At 37.7% G+C, this 24,374-nt stretch overlaps 4 protein-coding genes across 4 annotated transcripts; 2 read left to right on the plus strand and 2 right to left on the minus strand.

Annotated features, from left to right (window-relative positions):
• Positions 1 to 381: 381 nt before the first annotated feature.
• On the minus strand, positions 382 to 8,867 carry LOC101888584 (Golgi-specific brefeldin A-resistance guanine nucleotide exchange factor 1). Its single transcript, XM_005181565.4, has 9 exons — positions 8,431 to 8,867; positions 8,012 to 8,210; positions 6,829 to 7,946; positions 5,781 to 6,770; positions 5,507 to 5,715; positions 3,950 to 5,449; positions 2,840 to 3,888; positions 2,047 to 2,312; positions 382 to 1,980 (listed from the first exon to the last, which is right to left on the minus strand). Exons 1-9 carry the CDS (start codon positions 8,533 to 8,535, stop codon positions 922 to 924), a joined length of 6,495 nt encoding a protein of 2,164 aa, XP_005181622.2. The 5' UTR covers positions 8,536 to 8,867; the 3' UTR covers positions 382 to 921.
• A 2,706-nt stretch (positions 8,868 to 11,573) lies between these two features.
• Positions 11,574 to 15,000, plus strand: LOC131805581 (protein HID1-like). Its single transcript, XM_059128897.1, has 2 exons — positions 11,574 to 13,123; positions 13,209 to 15,000. The coding sequence occupies exons 1-2, from the start codon at positions 11,791 to 11,793 to the stop codon at positions 14,537 to 14,539; spliced, it is 2,664 nt and encodes an 887-aa protein (XP_058984880.1). The 5' UTR covers positions 11,574 to 11,790; the 3' UTR covers positions 14,540 to 15,000.
• Positions 15,001 to 16,076: 1,076 nt separating this feature from the next.
• On the plus strand, positions 16,077 to 17,947 carry LOC131805583 (uncharacterized). The gene is made up of 2 exons (XM_059128900.1): positions 16,077 to 16,460; positions 17,225 to 17,947. Exons 1-2 carry the CDS (start codon positions 16,162 to 16,164, stop codon positions 17,625 to 17,627), a joined length of 702 nt encoding a protein of 233 aa, XP_058984883.1. The 5' UTR covers positions 16,077 to 16,161; the 3' UTR covers positions 17,628 to 17,947.
• A 427-nt stretch (positions 17,948 to 18,374) lies between these two features.
• LOC101892321 (spondin-1) lies at positions 18,375 to 22,660 on the minus strand. Its single transcript, XM_005181589.4, has 7 exons — positions 22,199 to 22,660; positions 21,404 to 21,795; positions 21,134 to 21,346; positions 20,825 to 21,079; positions 19,983 to 20,154; positions 19,373 to 19,785; positions 18,375 to 19,315 (listed from the first exon to the last, which is right to left on the minus strand). The coding sequence occupies exons 1-7, from the start codon at positions 22,389 to 22,391 to the stop codon at positions 18,491 to 18,493; spliced, it is 2,463 nt and encodes an 820-aa protein (XP_005181646.2). The 5' UTR covers positions 22,392 to 22,660; the 3' UTR covers positions 18,375 to 18,490.
• Between the last annotated feature and the right edge of the window lie 1,714 nt (positions 22,661 to 24,374).

Raw genomic sequence — 24,374 nt, forward strand, 5'->3', positions numbered from 1 at the left:
CAGATAGCTGATCAAGAATATATATATACTTTGTTGGGTCTGACATGAGTATTTCGAGGAGTTACAAACGGAATGACGAAGTTAGTTAATATACCCTCATTAGTATGGTGCAGGGTATAATAAAAAATAAATACATACACACATGTAGCCCGTTACAAATAAAGAAATAAATATAACCTTTGTATAACTGAAATAATTGTGGATAGATTCGATTTACACAAAAGTTATCCATGTGTGAATATGGGACTTCGTGTAAAACAGACCCTCTTTCATACTCTCCTATGTGTTCTTTTTCAACCCAATTAATCTCAAGAAACTTGTGTTCAATCGACAGTCTGGAATTCCCAGTACAGAAAACCCTCCATTTTACAAATCCATATATATTTTTGATAGATATTTATTTATTTAGTTTTATATCAATTACGCTATGTACATTTACAGATTGACATAGATTTTCATTTTCATTTAAATTTCACAATTCTTTCCATTGTATATAAATTATATGTTAGATGATAAACAACATTTGTTTTCTAATTATGATTATTATTATTATAATTATATTAATTTGATTTAATGATAAATGCCCTCCATGCTGATCCATTTTAAACAGTGTTGCAACAGCACAGTAGCAGTGACATACATAATCATTTGAATTAAACTTAATTTAGCTAAACAAATTTAAAAACGTACAAACAAACTAACAGGTGGAATGCATCATACATTACAAATCCACCAATATTTCACCCTCAACAAAGGTTTTCTTTTCCAGGACAGCCGCTGTCCGAATTCTTTTGTCAAGGGGATAAAAAATCTCTTTCACCAGGCCCTCTATTATTTCTCCCTCTTCTTCTTCTTCTTTGCTATATATCACTTACAAAGCTATAATGATAATTTCTGGAAATCCATGAAGTTTTGAGGATTTTAGGGTTGTCCAAAGACACGCAAATTTGGATCTGTATTACATCCCATTGTATATTGCATCTCTAAACGCATTAAATTCATTTGATGTTGTTCCACACTGACCAGCGGCACAGCTGCTGGCATCTGGGACTGTTGCAGTGTCAGATTATAGGGATTCTGAACATATTCCTGATAGATATCACCACCAGTCTGTTGCTGACTAGTTGTGGCCGTTTGTTGAAAACTTACCGGAGTGAAACTTTGAACAATGGCAGGTGTGGGTTGCTTCTGCAATGAGGGATATTCATTACCAGCCAATAGATGGCTGATTGGAACTTTAGGTGCAGCATTGCTGGGTTCATCTGCAGCCGCCTTAAACTCCTCCTTTATTTCAGCAATGGTACTCACTTCATCGCCACTAAACACTGAGGTGTTTAAGAGACTGGTGTTATTAGCCTGTTGTCCATGTCCATGTTGCTGTTGGCTAGCATCAAGGCTTTCATTATGTTTCTGCCATTCCTGATTCTGTTTGTATTGTTTGTAGTAGAGATTGTATTGCTCTTGCAGCACATGTCTGAGGTGTGTTTCTTCTGGCTTTTCTTCGGGGACATTGGTGGTGTTTGGCACCTGACTTTCATAAGCATCCGGTGTGGCATCATACAGATCGATGGAAAATGAATTACTATCTATCGGCACTGGATTGGGATTTATCAGTGTTGAGGACATGACTGGCCTAGATGTTGTTGGTGTATGGGGAAACATGTTAGGAACAGTGGTGTTAAACTGAGGGGCAGTCTGAACATTTGCCGTTGTATTATGTTCTGTGACGACAGTTGTAATAGGGTTGGCTGGCCCACTATGATTTGTTTGTTGCGTAGATTGCACCACTGATGGCTGAGGTGCGGATGAAGTTTCATTTGTAGGGGAATTCATGGACACCAGTTGAACACCTTGCAGATTGTTGGCATTAACCAAAATGGGAGATGACACTGTGGTTGGTTGTTCATTGTTTGCAGCGGGAGGCTGAGCCACAGGCTGTTGTTGCTGAGGCACAATAAACGGCATATTGTTAACAGGGAACTGCAAAGAAAATATATGAAATGACTTGATTTTAAAATACCCTTAAATAGGATTGTCATAACTTACCTGACCATAGAAAAGTGGTTGCTGCTGCAGAGAATCGGCCACGGGTGGTTGCAGAATTATACTATGTCGCGGTGATTCAACGGGCGATATCAATGAAACCGGTGATGGTACAAAATGTGTTGTTGCCTGACTTGTAGTAGCCATTGGAGATGGTGCTGCAGTTGATTGTGGCAATATTGCTACCGCTGGCGGAGACACTGAAGTCAATGGTGGTGATACCACTGCTGCTTGGTGATTGGGTTGCTTCATGACATGGGCCCGATTACCTTAAAATTGTGCAAGGTATTCACTTACTGCACTGTGCTTTTTTAGGAAACTTAATTTATGATGATATCATGATTGAATTAAATGACATGAATGGAATTGTGGAAGTAGCGTAGGGAATGATAAACCCTTTTTTCTAACAGATAGATATGACATTTAAGAGTCTACAACAGTTGAAAGAATTTCTACCATTCTCCAACAAGTAGGAGGCCTTTTAAGACGTAGATAGATAGAAAAATTCCCATCTAGGTAATGGAAAAGAATTTCTTAACGCATTCTAATGGTAGAAGACTTCCAAAGAAATCTACTCTGAATAGAAGATCTTCATAAGATTTATGTGTAAAAACAAGAAAACCAGAAGGTCTTCTATGTCCTTCAGAACCATAAGAGAGCCAACAACTTTTCTACAAAGTATTTTCTGTCTCCCAAAAAATAGTCTCACTACTTGAGGTTTTGTTTTTTTAAGTAGAAATGATCACATTTTCCCCCATTGATGATAATCATGAATATGCTGAATAAATTAACATACCTTCATCTCGGAATAACTCATCTTTGAGATTGGGCAAGAATTCTCCGATTCGCTTCCATGTCAACTCCCACAAATCCATGCGTATCGTACCATCATTGTTGTGAAAAACTCGTACTGAATGCATTACCAAAAGCATGTTCTTGAGAATCTCTTGCATTTGTTCGGAGAGCATATCCGAACCGACCTTCATAAACTTCTCAATATAGTCCAAAATTTGTATCCACAGATCGTTGAAGGCACTGCCCAACTCAATTAATGGTGTGAGATGATGTAGAAATACCTTTGACATAATGGTGGCCGTACGTATTCTAGACTCCTCTAGGAGCACCTGATCCAATTGAGCTACGGCAGCACTGTCAGGCAGTAATTCATTGAGTAATGGAAATAGAACCTGTTGGAAGCACGAAGCCCACTCTGTGCCGGATAGTGTTTGAAGATCATGCACCAATAGTGCTCTTTGTTGCAGGCATGATATGGCATAGGTACGTACTTCACGTCGTCGATCCATGGCCAGGCGAGCAATTCCCTGCAACAGAGGACACCAACCTTGGGCCCACAATGCCGAACACTGTGGTACAGCACAGCCCTCCTCGGCCCACCAACGGAATATCTGGGCAGTTCTTGTATAAAGAGTATACATAAGATCCAACAATTGTATGGACAATGTCTCATAGCGTTGGGCCAAATCGGCTTCATCGCCATCTTCTCCAGCCGCACCACTGTCTTCGTCATGTTTGTTACGATCATTGGAACGATCTTGACGTTTGGCGCTGCCCTTCTTTTTTTGATTTGATGCAGCTGCAGCCAGAGCCGCTTCCATTTTGCGACGCTGGCGTATGCCACCATCCCGGCATGCTTCCACAAATGTGCGTATACAACGGACACAACTCTCAAAATTATAGGGGGTAATGTGGGCTACATTGCGAACAATAAATGCCAATGAATCCCAACATTTGAACAAAGCAAAAGGCATGTGGTCCAACAGCTTGCAGTTGTAAACCAGATTTGAGAGAGTGGGAGCACCAATGGATTCTGGCGGAGATTGCGGCCTAGGAGAAACACAAATTCCATTAATACACAAATAAAAAAATATGGCAAAAAAATTCTCACCTTGAAGCTGCCAAATCTGTATCCTTGTTCACCAATATCCAATTTTCTGCGGTGGGACTGGAGGGGAAAGGACTGCTAGCATTCGAATTTTGAGCCATGGGTATTTGTTGCTTATTACTAGCCACCTGTTGCTTACTGCTCAATTCCGAATCCGAGGTATAACCACGATCAGGCAAACCTGAATCCTCTTCACTACTCAAAGCCCCATCCGATTTGGCAGCCAAACCATTTGGCACTGGCAGCGAGGCATCATCGTATTCTGGAGGTTCAGCACCAGCACCCACACATTCCAAAATCGTAAAGACAATCTGCCAATCCTGTTCCGAGTGGATATTCTGGGCCGATGTTTTTAACAATTCATACATTCCTATGGAAATCTGTTTGGATATTCTCAAGATTACAGCTGGCTTTAGCATTAGCAACATTTTCAAGGATTTCAAAACAACTGGACACAGCTCTTCGTTGCGCATTAGATATATGGCCAATTTGAGCATGGCCACAATACATCGATTGAGAAGATAATCATAGCCACATGATGAACTTCCCATCAACAACAGGTACATTTGATCACGAACAGCAGGCCATAGGGGAATCATACGATCCCGATTGTAGATGACAATCTTCACGAGAAACTCCATCCAGAAGACAACCACATCCTCTGCATATGGCATGCCAATAGATTTATGGGCACTGGGTGCCTTGAGAGAGCCCAAAACTTGTTTCAGCAATTCCTGCAGTGACTCCAATTGCACAAACTTCGATTCCTGGATCATTTGATCCAGCTGGCATTCTTTGATGCACTTTTTACCAATCTTTATGAATTCCTGTTCCTCGTAGGAAGGTTCACGTTGTCCCTCGGACGAAAGATATGAATACAGACTGGAAAATATACCCGACTCTTGTTTCTGGCTGGGTTTCTCCAATATCAGTTGGGCCTTGCCCGAAGGTTCACAGAAATCTTCGACCTCCATCAGGGATTTGGGCAATAATTTCAAACGGAATAGTTGCAGATACAAGTCGAGAATATGACGCCAACCATCTCTCAAACAATCACCATAGTCATGGACCAAAGCGAAGACTGTGCGCATGGCAGCTTGCCCCTTGGGATTGAGACCAAAGTTGACAGCTTGAACAATTTCATTGGGAGCTGGATGTGTGGTTTCCAATTGGGCCGAACTCAAGATGCTGGTAAATTTGCACAGCGTTAAAATCAAGGCATCAAAGTCCTCATGTAGGCCATAGAATGCCGATATGGCAGCACATTTGGTAAAGCCAGTCAATGTTCTTTGATAGCCATTCTCACTGCTCTTATCAAACATAAAACTCAGGGAGCTAAGTGATGGTCCCCAAATGACATTGAAAATATCCATGTCGTATGTGGAGTCATGGACATAGGTGAAGAGACCATCCGATGTGGCTCCACGCCGCAACAATACCTTCCACAAATAGTTTTCGCGAACCAAACCAGTTTGTTCAGCAGGCATGATAATTTCATCGTTCCTAAAATAAAATGTTAAAATTATTGGTCACCATTCGTAAAAAATCATTAAGACTTACTTAATGGCATTATAAATGGTTGCCAGCAAATCCTGATCATAGTCTATGCCACCATTTAAACCCCTCAAATTCTTAAGGAAATCCTCTTGGGTCATGGGAATATTTAAACGCTTCGCATTGGCATTGTGCTGATCCATATTTAACATAATAATGGAATATGCCAAACTAAACGCTGCATCAGTATTGGCAAAAGGCTCGCCATTTTGTTTCTGCAAAAAACAAACAGGGAAATATCAAATCAATACTCTTTGTTCTGTTGAGCGTGTCCACTTACATGCCAATGTTCGGAGAAATGTTCGAGCACCAAAAATATCAATGGAGCCTCTCCAGGCAAACGGAATGTTTCCAAATACAAACGTAAAGCCTGGTCCACACGCAACCCTCTAAAATCAAACGACTCTACAAAATTCATTAGAATCTTCGAGTCGACGTTTTTCTTTTTCGAAATATATTCGCCAATCATTTTCTTATCCAAACCGGGATTTTCACGCAAAAAGGAGGCAATTTCCCTGGGATCGAGTTCGGGATTTAAAATACCATTTTCTTGTAGAAATTGTATACCCTTATCGGGTCGTTGATTAAACAATTCAGTTCCCTGGCTCAAGACTCGTTTTTTGTGTTTTACTTCCTTCAAATACTCGCCAGTTATGGCCTTTTTGGCAGCAGTATCACCGGACAGAGAGCGTAAACGTGATGAGGTGTTTATAAATTTGGATATATTTTCCACAACACTATCCTCCGTGGTCTTGGGATCATCAATGACTATACCCTCTAAGCCGGAATTTTGTCGTGAATGACGTAGCGAGGAAGATGGCTGTGATACAACTCCAGCTGTCGTATTATCACCCTGGGTGCCACAACCATTTTTGGCCGCCACACAATTACTTTCTATGTTATCCACCACCGATATCAGGGTGTCCATTGCCAATATGTGGGTATTATAAATGGCATTTGTGGCCGATAAGGTATATTTCGACAACAGATTTGTTAGACTTTCAAACAAATCACTGCAATACAGATCACAGTCGTAGTTGATATAAAGCTCGGTGACAAAGTTTGGAATACGCCACAACTGTAACAAATTGTCCAAAGCCAGTTCACGCATTTCATATGGGGTCTTTGGATTATCGCTGGCAATAATTTCCGACAACTTTCTGAGGTAGCTTTCCAGTTGGAATTTCAAATGACCCCTCATTGATTCAAACATTAGGAAACAGACTTGCAAATCGGCAGCAAATATGGTCAAGCGTTCAGAATTCATTAGCTGAAATTAATGTCAGTCAGTGATAATAAATAAATACATATTTTTTGGGTATACCTACCGCAAAGAGATTACGACATAAATCATCCTTGACCAGTTGCAGCAATGAGTCGTATTTGAGCATATTGTCGGCTCCCACTTCAAATGCCACGGTAAGCAAACTCAAACCCATGTGCATCATGGTGTCGGTATTTTGTTTGTCCAATGGATTGCACAGCAATATCAAGAAGCGAAATAGTTCTTGGATACAGGGCAAACCATAGGGGACCAAAGGGGCCATGCCTTCAGAAACATCTACAGAATTTTGTTGGGTAAAACGCACTCCCACAGAGTTAATATATTCACTACTGCCTCCTTGGGATAGAGGCGATTGTGGTCTGGCTTCAGAATTTTCATCTTGATTGGTGTTTGTGGGTGGTGAGGCTGGTTCCACCGATATAGAGGGAGCAATTTGCTCACTATTCGTTGTTGTCGTTGGAATGCTTTCATTTGTCTCCGTGTCTCCCTGGCCACTGGTCTCGCTGGTAATAGCTGATGTAGGGGTTTGGGTTATTTTACCCTGCAAATCTACAATGTTACCAGCTGGTGTGGCAGGTGTTGTGGCCAATGGAGGAGCTTTCAATTGATGCAAATGCCCTGGTGTTGTGGAATTTTGCTGTTGCACCTCATCACCGGGGGCTGATTGTGTAGAGATTTTCCTTTGCTCATCTGCACCCACTTTGGATAAATCTGACCCCTTGTAGCTTTGGCTGCGTGCCAAGTTCTCTTGGCTGGCCGCAACTTTCGATGAACGTTTACGTTGCTTCTTATCATTTTCCATGGAAGCGGCCATCATTTGGAACTTTTTCAGCATACCCGATTCAGTGCGATCATCGGCAAACTGTGGCAAGCGCATGAACAACAAAAGCACCATATCCTTCAAGGCCTGTTCGGCAGAACGGCGCAGCAACTCATTCAGGCGAGGTTCGAAACATATTTTAAAACAGCTTAGCATTACTTCACACACAGATTCATTGGTGAGCATGGAACCCTCGGGACTGCGCATTAATGTGTGTAAAACTTCCACGACACGGAACAGGGTAACACCATCCGATGATTGGTCGGTGCCCATGAAACGAGCATGAGTAACTGCATCAGCTATATTTTCTATGGTCACAGCCAAATTGGGACAGGTGGGATCTGAAAGAGAATAGATAGTTTTAATAGGGAACATTATCTCTTTTTTGACAAAAAAACACACTCACCAATCAAACCGTAGGATAAAAATTTATTTATGGCTGACAATGCCAAACTGGTGACAGCTCCTGTGGTCTCCTCGGTGCGTATAACCTCCAAGAATGGTGCCAAGAAAACATTTGGATCTATTAGCCGCAAATCCTCAATACGATTTAGAACCTGTTTGAGGTCCATGAACAATTTCATCAGCCCATCTTTTTCCTCATCCTACGAAACAAAAATAAAGGCAGCATCATTAGCCAAAAACATCCATTCATTCATATATACAACAAAAACAAACACTGGTCATGTATTTACAAACAAATATGCACACGCACATCATTTGCTCATTTGCCGTATCCATCTGACCAACCACATACATACACGTCCATCCATATGTGATCGTCTGTCGGCCCGTCTGTCGTTTGCTTTTATACATTTGACTTACCACGTATGCTGCAGAGGCATTCCAACGGGAACCCCTGCGCATTGCCGTCATCAATGTGGACATTTCGCCACGGACCACAAATATGCCATTTCCCGGCAGTGACATTTTAGATTAGTTTTTCTTCCACCACAAAATATGAGAAATTTTCCAACTTTTCACACACAAAAGAAAAACAAGAAAAAAACTTTTCCTCAAAATCGATTGAGGGTGTAGTGCGAGCGACTGCTGACAGGCTGGCTACTTCTTTTTCGTTGAACGTCTTTTTTTAACAACAATTTCTCATCAATAATACTATGTACAGGTAGGCAAGAATTCTCTCCCGTTTTCTATTCACATTTTAATTGTTGAGTTTTCAACAAATTTGTAAATTTTTCTGCAACATTACTATACACGCAACCACAACCACGACAAAAAAATCTAATTTTCTAGCTTAAGTTGATGACGTTTTCAAACTGTCAGAACTGACAGTGATTTGAATGCGATATGGCAACAATTGCTTTGTTTTCATTGAATTTTCAAATTAGAATGCCATATGATCTAACGTCTGGCTGAGAGGATGTGGTAGAGAGAGATTATTAAGGGAGTTCACATGATGAGAAATAAAGAAAATTGGAGGGATCACGGTACAGTAAAAAGGTATTAAAGAGCCACCAATTTATTTCTGTTTATGATACACGAATATAAGGCAAAAGAAATTGATGTCGTACAACAAATGGAAACAACCATTTGAGAGTTTGTTGTTGTCACTTGAAGGAATGTAAACAAAGTCAAACAAGGTGTTGAAAAGTTTTTTTTAGTAAATGTTTTTATCTTTATTGCCTTGAATCTAATAAAAAAAAGAAGTAAAGTATAGTCCGGGTTTGAGAGCAAGTTTTTCAAGAAATTGTTTTCTTCTTTTTTTGATTTTATTAAACTTTATTGAGAATTAATATTTCTTAGTAAAAAAATGGACACTTATATCACATTGAATAAAAAGTCTGTATTCGCAGCAACTTTATAATAGCAACCTTAAATAATTATAATATGATTTTTGAAACATCTAGCGGTTTAGCCTTGTGTGTACATATAACCTTAGGAGGATTTGGGTCTTCCGTTTAAATAATGCTGTTAAACTTTTCAAAAAAAAAAAGAAAAACATAATGTGAGGGAACCCGTCATATGGAGGCCACACCAAATCGGGAACCTCTATAGACAAGTTTGTACTTTAAGGATTGTCATCCACCAAATCTTCTTAAATACCAAATTTGAAACAGTTTCGTGGGTAAATGTGACTAGGATTATCAAAATACTGAATATCGGTGGGTATCGTTATATGTGCACAATAGGAAAACGTGGACCTAAATATTCAATGTTCTGCAACCTGAGATAGAACCCATTTTGAACTACAAATATCAATTTTTAGACAAATCCGTGGAAAATGTGGTAAAAATCATAAAAATACCGAATATCGGGAGGTACCGTTATGTGAGGACTATACAAAAACTTCGACCTATACATCTAATGTTTCGCCACCGGAGCTAGAACCCATTATGACCTACAAATACTAATTTTTAGACAAATCCGTGGAAAAATGTGACGAAAATCATCAAAATACCGAATATCGGGATTAACCGTTATATGGGACTATACGAAAACGTAGACCTTTACATACAATCTTTCGCCACCGAAGCTAGAACCTTTTATGACTTCCAAATTCTAATTTTTAGACAAATCCGTGAAAAATATGGCGCAAATAATCAAAATACGGATTATCGGGAGGTACCGTTATACCAAAACGTAAACCGATATATCTCATTTTCAATACCAGTCATCCTAGACACAATACAAATTGTTCTGCCAAAATTTTCAAGCTCTACGTCAAATAATGTGAGCAGTATCGTGATTTATATATATATATATATATATATATATATATATATATATATATATATATATATATATATATATATATATATATATATATGTATATATATATATATATATATATATATATATATATATATATATATATATATATATATATATATATATATATATATATATATATATATATATATATATATATATATATATATATATATGTATATATATATATATATATATATATATATATATATATATATATATATATATACTTTACGGGGTCTACGACGAATATTTAGGAATGGGTCAAACGGAATAACCTCCTTTTCAATGTGGAGGGTATAAAAAGAAAATGTTATGTGGCGAAAGAGCTTATGAGTATTCTTTAATTTTTGCAAAAAATAATATATAGTTCCGTGCTGGAAGAAGATCTACTTTGATTTGGGGTTTATCTTTTTCTTATGACTTTTAATTGGTATACACGTATTAATTAAAAATATTTTATTAGAAACCTTACATATTGTTTATTTAATGATTTGTAATCATTTATGGTCATTATGTATTGTCATATTTAAGCACATTTACTTGTTAGCATGGTACAATGAAGAGAAGGTAGGTCAACTTTGAAAAAATTGCAAGTATAGAGGTCTACCTGTTTGGATTGTAATGTCAGAATTAGTATCAAAACAATAAAAAATCAAACAACTTGTTGCATTTATTTTGAATAAATAATTGAAAACCGCGAAAACTGAATGAAAGGTCAACACTTCTTTTCAAAACCAGGTTCTGTATATCTTTAAAGTATTATTTCGCTAAAAAAAACTCTAGATTTTGTCGATGCATACGATGAAATAAACATTTTGAAAACATCCGAATTTGAATGTTTTCTGAACATTTTTTTGTTATTGAAAAGAAAACACATATATAAACAAATAAAGATGACATATTAAGCCTAGAAAATAAAAAAATTGAAATCATATGGTATCATAGCCCTACCTTGATATCATTGTACCATGCTTGTTAGAGTCTTTAACATTTGAAACTTTTTATTCGAAATGTGTTCCCTTACACAAAATAGCAGTACAATTGAAATGACTACACTTCACTATTTTCGCAACCAATACAATTTTTAATATAAAGAAACAAATCATTATTTCAAAAAAGGCATTTAGCAAAGTTTATCATATCACCAGCCACCTATGCTTAGATACCCCTCACAATGTTACCATATCGTAACAAATGAATTGTCAAACCATTTTTTGCCAAGTGTCACTCTCATACGGTAGCTCTGTCTCAGAGAAAATAAAAAATTTTCAGAGTACGTGTTTTGGTTGGTTTTCTTTCCAATTGGAATTGCAAAAAATCATAAATTGTGGAATAAATTACAAAGATTTGTGTGCTAAAGTGAAATAATATTGGACTATTCCGTTGTGTGTTGGCAGCAACACCAAATTCCATACCGTTTTGTGTGACAAAACCACCTTACATTGATCCAATATGGGAAACAGTGATTCAAAGTTGAACTTTCGCAAATCCATTGTACAACTCACACAGAAAAATCAGAAGATCGATGCTGACGACCCATTTTGGGAACAGTTTTGGAGTGGTCATCAAACCACTTTGGAGGATGTGTTTGCTTTGGTAACTGCGGCGGAGATACGAAATATACGCAATGATAATCCTGCCAATTTGGCGACTCTCTGCTATAAGGCAGTGGAAAAACTGGCGAAGGCAGTCGACAACAGCTGTCGCACACAGGCCGAACAGTCGTGTGTCATGAACTGTGTTCGTCTGTTAATACGCATTATTCCATACATCTTCGAGGATGACAAGTGGCGTCATTTCTTTTGGAGTAGTCTACCAGCAGCGGGTGGTGGCAAAGAGGCTGGCCAGGATATAGCAAGGGTGGGTGGTGAGACTGAACCGTTGGCATATCATCAGCAAACCGTACCCTTAGCCCAGTCTCTGCTAAATGCTGTGTGTGATTTGCTTTTCTGTCCCGATTTCACAGTGACAGCAGCCACCAGGAGGCCAGGCCCGGAGAAGGCTGAGGAATTGGCCAATATCGATAGCTGTGAATATATTTGGGAAGCGGGTGTGGGATTTGCCCATTCCCCACCTAAGAATGCCAACATGGAAAAGAGACGCACGGAATTGTTGAAATTGTTGCTGACCTGTTTCTCGGAACCAATGTACAGGGCTCCAACACCCACAGAGGAGCCCAATAAATGGATTGCCTACTTTACATCGGCCGATAATCGTCATGCCCTGCCTTTGTTTACATCATTTTTGAACACGGTCTGTGCTTATGATCCCGTTGGCTTTGGGGTACCCTATAATCATCTACTGTTCACGGATACCACCGAGGCCCTGGTGGAGGCTTGTTTGCAAATATTGATTGTAACATTGGATCATGATATGATTGTTCAACAGCAACAACAATTGGAACTGCAGCGCCATGGCAAATTACCAGCTCCGTCGCCATATGACGACGTCTGTGGGGATAATTTGTTCATCAATTATTTATCCCGGGTACATCGAGATGAGGATTTCCATTTTATTCTGAAAGGCATAACACGCCTGCTAAACAACCCCTTGGTTCAAAACTATTTGCCTAATTCCACCAAACGTTTGCATTGTCATCAGGAGCTGTTGATATTGTTCTGGAAGATATGCGATTACAATAAGAAGTTTTTGTATTTCGTTTTGAAAAGTTCGGATGTTTTGGACATTTTAATACCCATACTCTATCATTTGAATTATTCCCGGGCTGATCAGTCGAAGGTGGGACTTATGCATATTGGGGTTTTTATTTTGTTGCTGTTGTCGGGTAAGTTGAAACCATAGACAGAGAGTGAGAGTATGAGTCAGAGCCTTAGTTTCTAATCCATTTGGTTTTCCCCTTTGTGTTTTAGGTGAGCGTAACTTTGGTGTGCGCCTGAATAAACCCTACACTGCTACTGTGCCTATGGACATTCCCGTGTTCACGGGTACCCATGCCGATCTCTTAATAACTGTATTCCATAAAATCATTGCCACTGGCCATCAACGTTTGCAGCCCTTATTCGATTGTCTTCTCACAATTTTGGTCAATGTTTCACCCTATCTCAAGACTCTGTCCATGGTGGCCAGTGTAAAGTTGTTGCATTTATTGGAGGCCTTCAGTACACCATGGTTCTTATTGTCCGCCCCCAGTAACCATCATTTGGTGTTTTTCCTCTTGGAAATATTCAACAACATCATACAATACCAATTTGATGGCAATTCGAATTTGGTGTACACAATTATACGGAAACGGCATGTTTTCCATGCCATGGCCAATTTGCCAACTGATATGAATGGCATTGCGAAGTGTCTGAGTGGCCGAAAGGTGGGAAAATTCAATTTACCACCGGTGAGGCAAAAGCGAATAACAACTGTTGTGCAAAACTTCCAAAATCAGTTGCCCAATTGCGTTGAAGATGATGACGAAGAGGATGAGGAGGCTGATTTGGAGGTGGATACCCCAAAAAATGGTGGCATTCTAAATAATAGCAACATTGCTGAATCGGAGACTGAGTCTCAACAACAACAGCACGGTGGAGAAAAACAAATGGAAGGTGCTTTGACGGCCATGCCTGCTGAACCGGGCACATTGAAGGCCTCCTTGCCTGATACTCCAGCCTTATTGCAAATGACTGAACGGGAACAGGCTCATCCGGGCAGTACTGATTCAACGGAACAAACTCCCACAATTGATGGTACCTCAGACATAGTGCGGTTCGAGAAAACCCCTGAGAAATCTCCATCCGAGTCTCGATCGAATAGTCCAATTAATGGAAATTTTGAACGTGATGTAAAAGCCAATAACCGGCTATCAGTGGCACCACGTAGCAGCATTCGCATGGTCCATCAACCCTCCATGGAAGTGTGGACACCCACACCAGAATGGATAGTTTCATGGCGTTCCAAGCTGCCTTTGCAAACCATAATGCGTCTTCTGCAGGTCCTGGTGCCACAAGTGGAGAAAATCTGTATAGACAAGGGTCTAACGGATGAGTCGGAAATTTTGAAATTCCTTCAACATGGTACGCTTGTGGGCCTCCTGCCAGTTCCCCATCCCATACTCATACGAAAGTATCAAGCAAATGCGGGAACAACGGCTTGGTTCCGTACCTATATATGGGGTGTGATTTATTTGCGCAACGTGGAGCCGGCAATTTGGTATGACACCGAAGTCAAGCTATTTGAAATCCAAAGAGTCTAAGAAAAGGAAACACACACACATATAGGAAAATCTCACAAACTTTTGTAATGGCATCCCACGCAGTTATGGGGGCATTTGACATTTCCTTCTTTCCCTCCCTTAACTACATGACAACCCAACCAAGCAAGCTCAAAATGTATATCTACTGGAAAAACATATGAAACAAAAATAATGAAGTCGTGAAACAAAAGCAACAACAACATTAATGATGATAATAATTATAAATTTACCTTCGTAGACAGCCAGAACACGCAAGAATCAATAACCCTATTCTTATCGCTTTCAATGGCACTCGAAACAGAGAAACCATTTTGTTATAATTAGTTTCGATTTTTGTTTTACCGCTATCTCAAAACGTAATTTACCTCGTTGTATATACTCTTATTTTATATATGTATGCATATACGGACACACCGATGCACTCCTACATAGCTATATAGTAAATATATATGTATTTCAAATGATGCTTATATTTATGTTTTAAAAAAGAAAATGAAAAGAGAGTAATAAGTTTAGTTTATAAATGTTTTAAATATAAGTGCAATCTTTTTTCCTTCTGTCTTAGTTTGAATTAAAAAATACAAATAAATATTAATAACAGACTCCGTTAAAACATTAATCTACCTAACAAAAAGTATTTATAAAAGAATGATATATACATAACTACATACATACATAAATAAAGATATATAAGATATATATTCCATATTAATATTGTATCGTGTTATAACTATAAATCAAAATACATACATAAATAAAAAATATAAATTTTGGTGTTTTTATTGCTGTTTTGTTACGAGGATAAAATATATAAACATGAAAAATATCCTTGGAAATGTAAACCATTTATTAATGTGTTGATATTTGAGAATGATAATTTCACGGAGCATACTTTTAGGCGTATAATTTTAATCGCATTAAATTAGGTCAATTCGATATGAGCGGCATTCAGAACACAACCCTACCACGTATAGCAGAATTTTAAGAGTTTTTTATCAACATAAGTATTTTAATAGCAAGAAATTTGGTCCTTATTTCTACTTTGTTGTCATACAAATTTTAACTAATTGACATTTAATATAAATAAAAAAAGTTGTTATCAACAAACAACTTTAAACGTCTTCTTCTGATGATAACATACATTTTTTATTTAGTTTCTTTATATGTTTTTTCAATTTATTATTTTTTTTTTATTTAAAACACGTTCCACATTCGTTCTTTCGTCCATTCAGTGAACATATATTTTTGAACTTTACGCTTGTTTCAGTAAACGAAATATGTCATGATTGATCCATAAGGCAAGTGGGGAGAGGAAAACGTTATTTTATCTCCTCTTTTTCTCTCTCTCTCTCTCTTTTCTCTCCCCCGAATATTAAAAATTCCTAATTTCCACATAAAACGTGACTCCACAATAGAGGCCTCGGCGTAAAATGTGTTGTCACTTGTTCCTTGTTCATTCAGTGAACATCACACCTGGTTTCTTTTAGCTTCTAGAACCCTGCTCTTTGTTTTTGTTTTGATGTTTTTCTTAAGCTTTAGTGGCTCTGTAATTTAATTCAACTCCCATTTCATAAGAAAAACACCAAGCATCGTTCTAAAAAGTGTATTTTATTTAAAAAACAATGACATTTTTGCTAAGAAACGCCATTCAAACGCTGGCGGTAAGGAATCTGCTGAGACCCATACACACAAATACTGGATGTTTGTCTTTGTACCAAAGACAGGGGCCCAATGATGTGGGCGATGAATCCGGTGCATCCGCTCAAAAGAAGAAGTCATCATCGCTGAAGATTACCCTGTTGCAAAATCAAAACGTTACCGTTACATCTTTGGAGGAGGCCAAGAATCTGGCCAAACGTCGTTCAATGCAACTGGTGCAGGTGCAGAAGTTGGATACCAAAACCCAGAGACCGGTCTATAAGTAAGGATACACTAAGAAAATAGGGAACAACTCTAGTTTAGTAAAAACAATTCGATTTTTTCTAAATTTTTCCCAGAGGTATGTATTTTTACCCTGAATGCGGGAAACTATTTTTTTCTTGGAGGACGGACCCGGGACCCCAGATCTTGACCCGAAAATCCGGGTTTAAGACCCGGCCTGGACCCGGGACCAATTACCCTATATAAACAATATGCTATAAATTTACCATCAATTTTGTTGACCCCCATAATGGGCCCTTTTTTGACTTTTTGGGGATTTTATAAAAAATCCGGGTCCAAAAAATCAATAATTTGATTATAACTTCCGAACCGTGACCACTTGTTGGATAGGTATTTTCATAAGCTTTCCAAAAATACCTATATTGTATATATCGGGTAATTGGATCTAGTCGGGGTCCTAAACCCGGACTTTGGGGTCAAAAATCTGGGGTTCCGGGTCCGTCCCCCAAGAAAAAATAGTTTCCCGGGATCAGGGTAAAAATACCTACCACTGGAAAAAAATTCAAAAAAATTGAAGAGTTTAAAAGACATCTCTCAGCTTAGCCGGGAAGCTTTTTTTAATTCATTAAAAGAAAACTAAATGAACTGAGTGCCTTCGGCCTTAATTGAAAGTTCCAAAACCGGTTAAACATACAAATATCACCATATAGATCTTATATTTCAACTTGATCTGAAATTGTTCTGGCTTCTTGCTACAGTATAAATATCAACATTAAATTTCATCTCATTTTCCTTCTATTTCAGATTGGTTTCCTCAGCAGAACGATTACAAGAAGAACTATCAGATTTAAAAGGCGGTCAAGACAAGGATACCTCCTCCGGCGCCTCCGATAAAGCATCACAAAAGAAATCCGAAAAGACCCTCAACATTGGCTCTCGTATATCGGACCACGATTTAGCTTCCCGCCTAAAGAACATTTCCAAATGGTTGTCAAAACACCATGAAGTTCGCATTCTTATACAAGGCAATGAATCGGATTTATCTAGCTGTGAAAAAATCTACAAATCCATAGAAGAATCGATTAAAACACCCGAACCCATTGGAAAAATTGTACAAAAACGTGCCAAGGGTTCGGTTATTAAATTTAATATTTTACCCATTATCAATGCCGAGAAGTCGACATCTGCAAGTTCTACAAATCAATGACTTGCAGTGGAATGTAGATCATCCGTAGCTATGCGTCATTACTCAACGAAGACGGGTGATTGTCAACGTAGAGACTGTCCGTTGCCAGTGTCATCAAACTCAAATGGAAAACGTTTAAAACTTGCTCTATTCACAATGGCTGTCATAACGCTTAAATATTATTTTTGGTGGTCATATTTGAAAACACGTCGAACCTCAACTTCAAACAAATCGAAAAAATAAGGTAGCTTTAAAATCTAAAAGAAAAGAAAGTAATATTTATACATATTTTTTTGTTAAAAAAATTATTTAAATTATGTTTAATAAAGTGTAAAAGTAATGGAAGTAGTTGTGAAGGCAAGGGAAGAAGTGGCAATGATGCAGACCCCTTTGTAGGTTTGTTATTCAGAGTCCTTTTTTTGCCCATGCGGACACCCTTCTGGTCGTCTACAAATACTTCCTTCTGATTGCGTATAAGGCAATCTCTGTCGTCTATAAATACCTTCTTCCTTTCTCGTCTTTAAAGTCTGCAGTCAGCTCATCTAGAAAAACTCCAATTAGATCACGTTCAGTTCGTCTAAAAAGACTCCTTAAACTGACCTTGAAAGCCTCTCTTCAATTCGTGTAGAAAGAAGCCCTTCAATTTGTTTATAAATCTCCTTTCAGTCTGTCATTAAAGAATAGTCCCCTTTGGTTGTCGAAAAGGACAACCTAACCTAGTTCCAATTAATACAAATTTAATATTTTTATTAATATTTAAAATAAATTATACAGATTAACATTAGCTGTAGTTAATAATGTTATCATTACTTTTAAGAATATAAAACAAATTCTGAATTATCTGAGATTCCTGAGTCTTAAAATAACCTCAAAATGCAACCTATTCAAAACGTATAAGCTCTCTTTCGGCTATTCCTAAGTAAACGTTGGCAAAATGGTGATTGCAATTGTTTGCGACGCAAAAAGTTCGGCAACCTTCGAAGGGGATTGGCACACTGCTGTTCACATCTCTCAAATGAGGGAAATTTATTTGTATTCGGATCACAAATATCGGCAGCATACAGCATGCACTCGTCGGTACAGAAGTTATAGAACCAATAATTGGAAATCACACGATTATCCGAACACTCCACAACAGAGAGAGGCTGGTAACAGTGCACCGGTATGGATTGTAGCAGAAGAGAATTCGTGTCATCGTACAAATTTGGATGACCGGGTAGAACATTTCTTTGACTATACTGCAAAGCCTTGCGGTTTCTATCCAAAACAATTTGCTGATTGTTTCTTCGAAGATATTGGAATCGTTTTGTTTCTTCGGGTTCATAGAATCCCTCTGAATGATAGTTCGAAATATAAGGTCCAGGTGGTTCTTGTCTTAAGTTTTCTGCTTGTATTCCCCCATAAGAGGGTACCAAATCCTCTTCTTGATTGTTGTAATTGTATTCCGGAAGATTTGTATCCACAGCAAAGTCATCAATGGGTTTATAGCTGTTTGGCACTCTTTCATAGGGAAATTCGGGCTCCGTGACCGAAGAGCTCAAAGGATAATTCTCATTATCTCCGTGCTCGGAATCAAACAAAGTATTTTCCTGAGGGTTTTCAAAGTTATTTTCCAAATGTGTTGTTGCTCCCACAACTGGCTGGACATTAAAACGGCGACAGGCCACATTGGAGACAAAACATTTCTCGTATTCATAGAGATCCACTTCCTGCCACAAGAAATGCATTTTATTTTTGAAATCCTTAAGTTTTGTTAAAACTCTTACCTGACACTCTCTTTGCGCCCTTGCATCGAGAATTTTTCTCCTCATCTTAAAGCCCACACCACAAGTTGCATTGCAGGCCGACCATGCTGACCATTGGCCAGCACAATCAACATTGGATCGTCCTCCTCCCCGTTTTATCATGGGTCGCAGGGATTTAAGTAAATGATCCCCTTCACCATCTTCGTCTTCTTCCTGTAGCCATGGAGGATTGTCGGATTTTGAACATGCGCCCGAACAAGGTTCCACTTGCCTCTTTATTACGATTTCGTCACAGTTATAGATACTAGCCACTTCCGGTTGTTTGTAGACACGAGATCGACTCCTGGTACCCAAACCACATTCGGCACTGCATTCACTCCAAGCAGACCAGGGATGGGTATGACATTCTCGGGGTATGTCGTCGGCATTGTTGGCTACAAGGAAAACCATGGATAGGAAATCATTAAAGGTAAGGAAAGCTTGGCAGATTCTGAGATCATAATCTCAAAAATAGTTTCGTTTTTTATTGCAGATTTTTAAACTTTATGGAATAACAATTCTCAAATGACATTTTCTGAAGTTTCCAGATTAGATGAATCCTATAATGGATGATATGACGATATAGACTTACAATCTTCATCAGTACATTTCCTTTCGTACAATCTTTGACGTTTTATTCTCAACATGGCCATGGGCTTCATGGGAGCTCCTGTGGGATCATAGAATGGTGATCGAGGATCCGATGGAAAATCAGAACGCATGCGCCGTATAACATCTGGTGGCAGTTGTGGTTGGTCAGGGGACTGGAAACAAAAAGAGATGCAGGAAATGAAGTAATTCCATCCAACCGGGTTAAATGGGGAATTCTGTTCAGCCAGGCTAAATCAGAGTCTTCTCAAAGGAAACTCTATTCAGCCAGGCTGAATGGGAGTTTCCCCAAAGGAAACTCTATTCAGCCAGGCTGAATGGGTGTTTCCCCAAAGGAAACTCTATTTAGCCAGGCTGAATGGGAGCTTTCTCAAAGGAAACTCTATTCAGCCGGGCTGAATGGGATTTTTCTCAGAGGAAACTCTATTCAGCCAGGCTGAGTGAGAGTCTTCCCCAAGGAAACTCTATTCAGCCAGGCTGAGTGAGAGTCTTCCCCAAGGAAACTCTATTCAGCCAGGCTGAGTGAGAGTCTTCCCCAAGGAATCTCTATTCAGCCAGGCTGAGTGAGAGTCTTCCCCAAGGAATCTCTATTCAGCCAGGCTGAGTGAAAGCCTTCCCAAAGGTAACTCTATTCAGCCAGATTGAATGGGAGTCTTCCCAAAGGAATCTCTATTCAGCCAGGCTGAAGAGAACTCTTCCCAAAGGAAACTTTAATCAGCCGGACTGGATGAGAGTCTTCCCAAAGGAAATTTTACTCAGCCGGGCTGAATCGGGGTATTCCTAAAGGAAATTCTATTCAGCCTATATTAATAGATGACATTTTACCGTGTACGACGGTCCCGCATCGGTGCCAATATCCCATGGATATAAACTAATGACTTTCTCTTCAATCCAGGTACAATTTGCCAAACAAAGTTCCAGACCCGCAACGCCAACTATCCAATCCGGTGAGGGTGTAATTTTGGAAGCCAACGACAGCTGATGCCTAGAGGGGTCCACACGTAACCAAGCCAGTGTGGGATTATTCAAATAGGGAAATGATGGACCCCGGGCCTTGAGAATGGTGCGTATCTTTTTCTCCTAAACCACAATTAAATTATCCTTCAGAAAATCTGACATATTCTATGGACTTACCTTAAAATAGTTATTGAATTCCTGTTCCAGGCCTCGAGAAGAACCATGTTCGGCAAATTCTTGCATGGCCGACGAAGCCAATTCACCAGAATCCCAGAAACGATAGTCTGAGGTGTGGGCTGCACCCAATATGTCACTAAATTTGGCAAGCCATCCTTTGGCGGGAAAATCTTTTGGGTGGAGATTACGTGACCACATACCCTCAAAGGTTATCTGCAGGGCGAAGATTTCTTAAACTTGTTTCCAAAATTAGAAATTATTTTAATTCACCTCATAACGTGCCTCATCACAGGCACAACACTCCTTGCCCTCCTCATCCTTCTTCTGGGACTCCAAATCATCCACGGCCTCCTCACAGATGCGTTTCGTCAGCAAACCATCATCCATGAACCAAACATCCCGATGATGTATGACGGTGGCCCGTATTAAAACACAACCAAACCCGGGTTCACTCGGAGCCACCCATGCCATATCCAAACGGGTTTTAGGATTCGTATTCGTGGTCTCAATCATATTCACACAATCGGCACTGAAACGACTCTCGACGGGGTCAATTAACTCGAAATGTCCCAAATCGGAATTCATCACCAGATCGCCATTATCATTTTCCAATGCCAATTTGGCGCTAATAAAACGTCGACCATTGTAAGCTTGTAAAGAAACTAATGGAAAGTTCTGCATTAATTGAAGGCAGCATATTGAGAGGCTCAAAAACAAAACAAAAGTAATTCGTTGTTTACTCGAAAAAAAGGGGGACGCCGAAACCTTATCACCAAGCGAGACGCCTTAAAATAATCTTCAAAACATTGATTTTTGTTTTGTTTTCTTGAGAGGCGTCGTTTTTTAATCTACGCACACAATGCCGGCTTGACTTGGAAATATTTGCCGCAAACCACTTTATAAGTTTAAGTTCAAGGTCATTTCAGAACACAACTGCAGCACGAGATTCTGCAAACTAGTCACAAAGCTTTGTTGTCGTGCAGACAATTCTGCATACTATCAGCCAGCTAGACTAAAAGGCGTCTAGTTTGCACCATGTGCTAATAATCGCAACGTCATACTTACCGTTATAGGTTTGACCCAGCAAATAGGTCTGGGCATTGCCCGTTATGGTAATGGCGAAATTATCATCGACTGGCGCCTTGGGCGCCAAAGTGTTTTGTGGATAACGGCTGCACAAGATTGCAAAAACATTTCCGGTTTGTATTATTGTTGTCACTATGTAAATTCCCAGAAAATAGCTTTTCCAATTTTCCATTATAACGTAGAGGATGTACTTTTTGCGGTTTTATTTTCTCTCACTGATGTTTACACTTCCAAAGTTTTAGTTAAACTAATGGCAAGCCGTGATTATAGTCAAGATTATAATGCGGACGGCGATCTCTCACGGCTACTCCAAGTTGCGTTTCATACGCAAATCTTTGATTGTGTGGCGGAGAAAGAGAGTGGCAGAGAATTAGCAAAGTTAAAATGTTTCCTTATCGCGACTATGGACGTCGCCGTCATCGTAATTTCAAGGTTGGCAAGAAAAGCGAATCTAAGGGTGGAATAAGGTCTTGCGGATACGCTATTTTGGATTTTTTTTATTTTTTTAAATGATTTCAAAATAATAATTTGTAAAAGAATCCTCTGAAAAGTCCTCGTTTGTGGGTCTAATGATGCTTCTAAAAAAGTGAAGTTTAAAAGCCTGTAGCTTCCTGAAGAATTTCTTATGTCCTTAAAAATTTGTTGAAAAATGGATTTTTTTTATAATTTTTTTTAAATTTTATTTTTTTATACAAAAATGTATTTTTTTTATAAAAAAATGTATTTTTTTATAAAATTTCAAAAAAAAAAAATTTTTTATAAAAGACTTATTTTTTTATAAAAATATTTTTTTTATAAAAAAATGTTTTTTTTATAAAAAATTAATTTTTTATATTTTTTTATAACAAATTGAATTTTTTTCTATGAAAACATCAATTTTTAAATTTCCAAGTTAGGTCTGATGATCCTTAAAAACCTCCTAAAACACAATAATATAAAGAGCTTTAAAAGCCATCAATGGATAAAGGGACTTTTAACGCTTCAATTTTTTTTAACCTTCAATTTTTTGAAAGAAATTGATTTTTTTTTATAAAAAATTGTTTTTTTTTTATAAAAAATTTAATTTTTTTATTAATTTTATTTTTTTTATAAAAATTTAAATTTAAATAAAATTAATATAAAAAAAAAAATATTTTTTTTTATAAAAATTTGATTATTTTTGTAAAATTTTTATTTTTTTTATAAAAATTTTATTTTTTTATAAAAATTTGATTATTTTTGTAAAAATTTTATTTTTATAAAAAATTTAATTTTTTAATGAATTTTTAATTTTTTAATGAATTTTTAATTTTTTATAAAAATTTTATTTTTATAAAAATTTTATTTTTTATAAAAATTTGATTATTTTTGTAAAAATTTTATTTTTTTATAAAAAATTTAAAGCTTTCTTGTATTTTTTTTTATAAAAAATTGATTTTTTTTCATAAAAAAAATTTATTAAAAATATAAAGAATTTAAAAAAATTGTTTTTTCTTTTATAAAAAATGATTTTTTTATAGAAAATGTTTTTTTTAATAAAAAATAGTTTTTTTAATAAAAAAAAGTTTTTTTTTATAATAATTTTATAATTTGAAATGTTCAATAGCTTAAAAACCCTTCAATCGATAAAAGGCCTTTTAAAGCTTTCTTGTATATAGAAAAAAATTGAATAGGGAGAAGACCTTTAAAAGCTCTTTCTATACACAGAAGATCATTGTAAGCTTTTTTTAATTAATATACGACTTTTGAAATCCCTTCTATAGTTATAAAAGCTCTCCCATGGGCAAAACAGCTTTGAAAGCTCGCCTGTAGACAGAAAGCCATTAAAAGCTGTTCTATAAATGGAATCACTTTTAAAACTCTTCTAAAGGTAGAAGACCCTTGACAGCTGTACTGTAGACAGAATACCTCTTAAAGGACTAAGTGGAACACCTTTGGAAGCTCTTCTATAGACAGATGACCTTTGAAAGCTCTTCTAAGGACAGAACACCATTAAAGGCTTTTCCATGGACATGAAATTTGAAAGCTCTTCTATAGGCACAAAACATTTTAATATAGGCACACACAATTTAAGAGATATAAGACCTTATGAAACTCTTCTATAGACAGAATAACTTTGAATGCTCTTCTATAGGCAGAAAACATTTGAAAGCTCTTTTATGTAAAGAAGAACTTT

This window comes from Musca domestica, unplaced genomic scaffold (assembly GCF_030504385.1).
Source record: "Musca domestica strain aabys unplaced genomic scaffold, Musca_domestica.polishedcontigs.V.1.1 58, whole genome shotgun sequence".
Classification (NCBI taxonomy): domain Eukaryota; kingdom Metazoa; phylum Arthropoda; class Insecta; order Diptera; family Muscidae; genus Musca; species Musca domestica.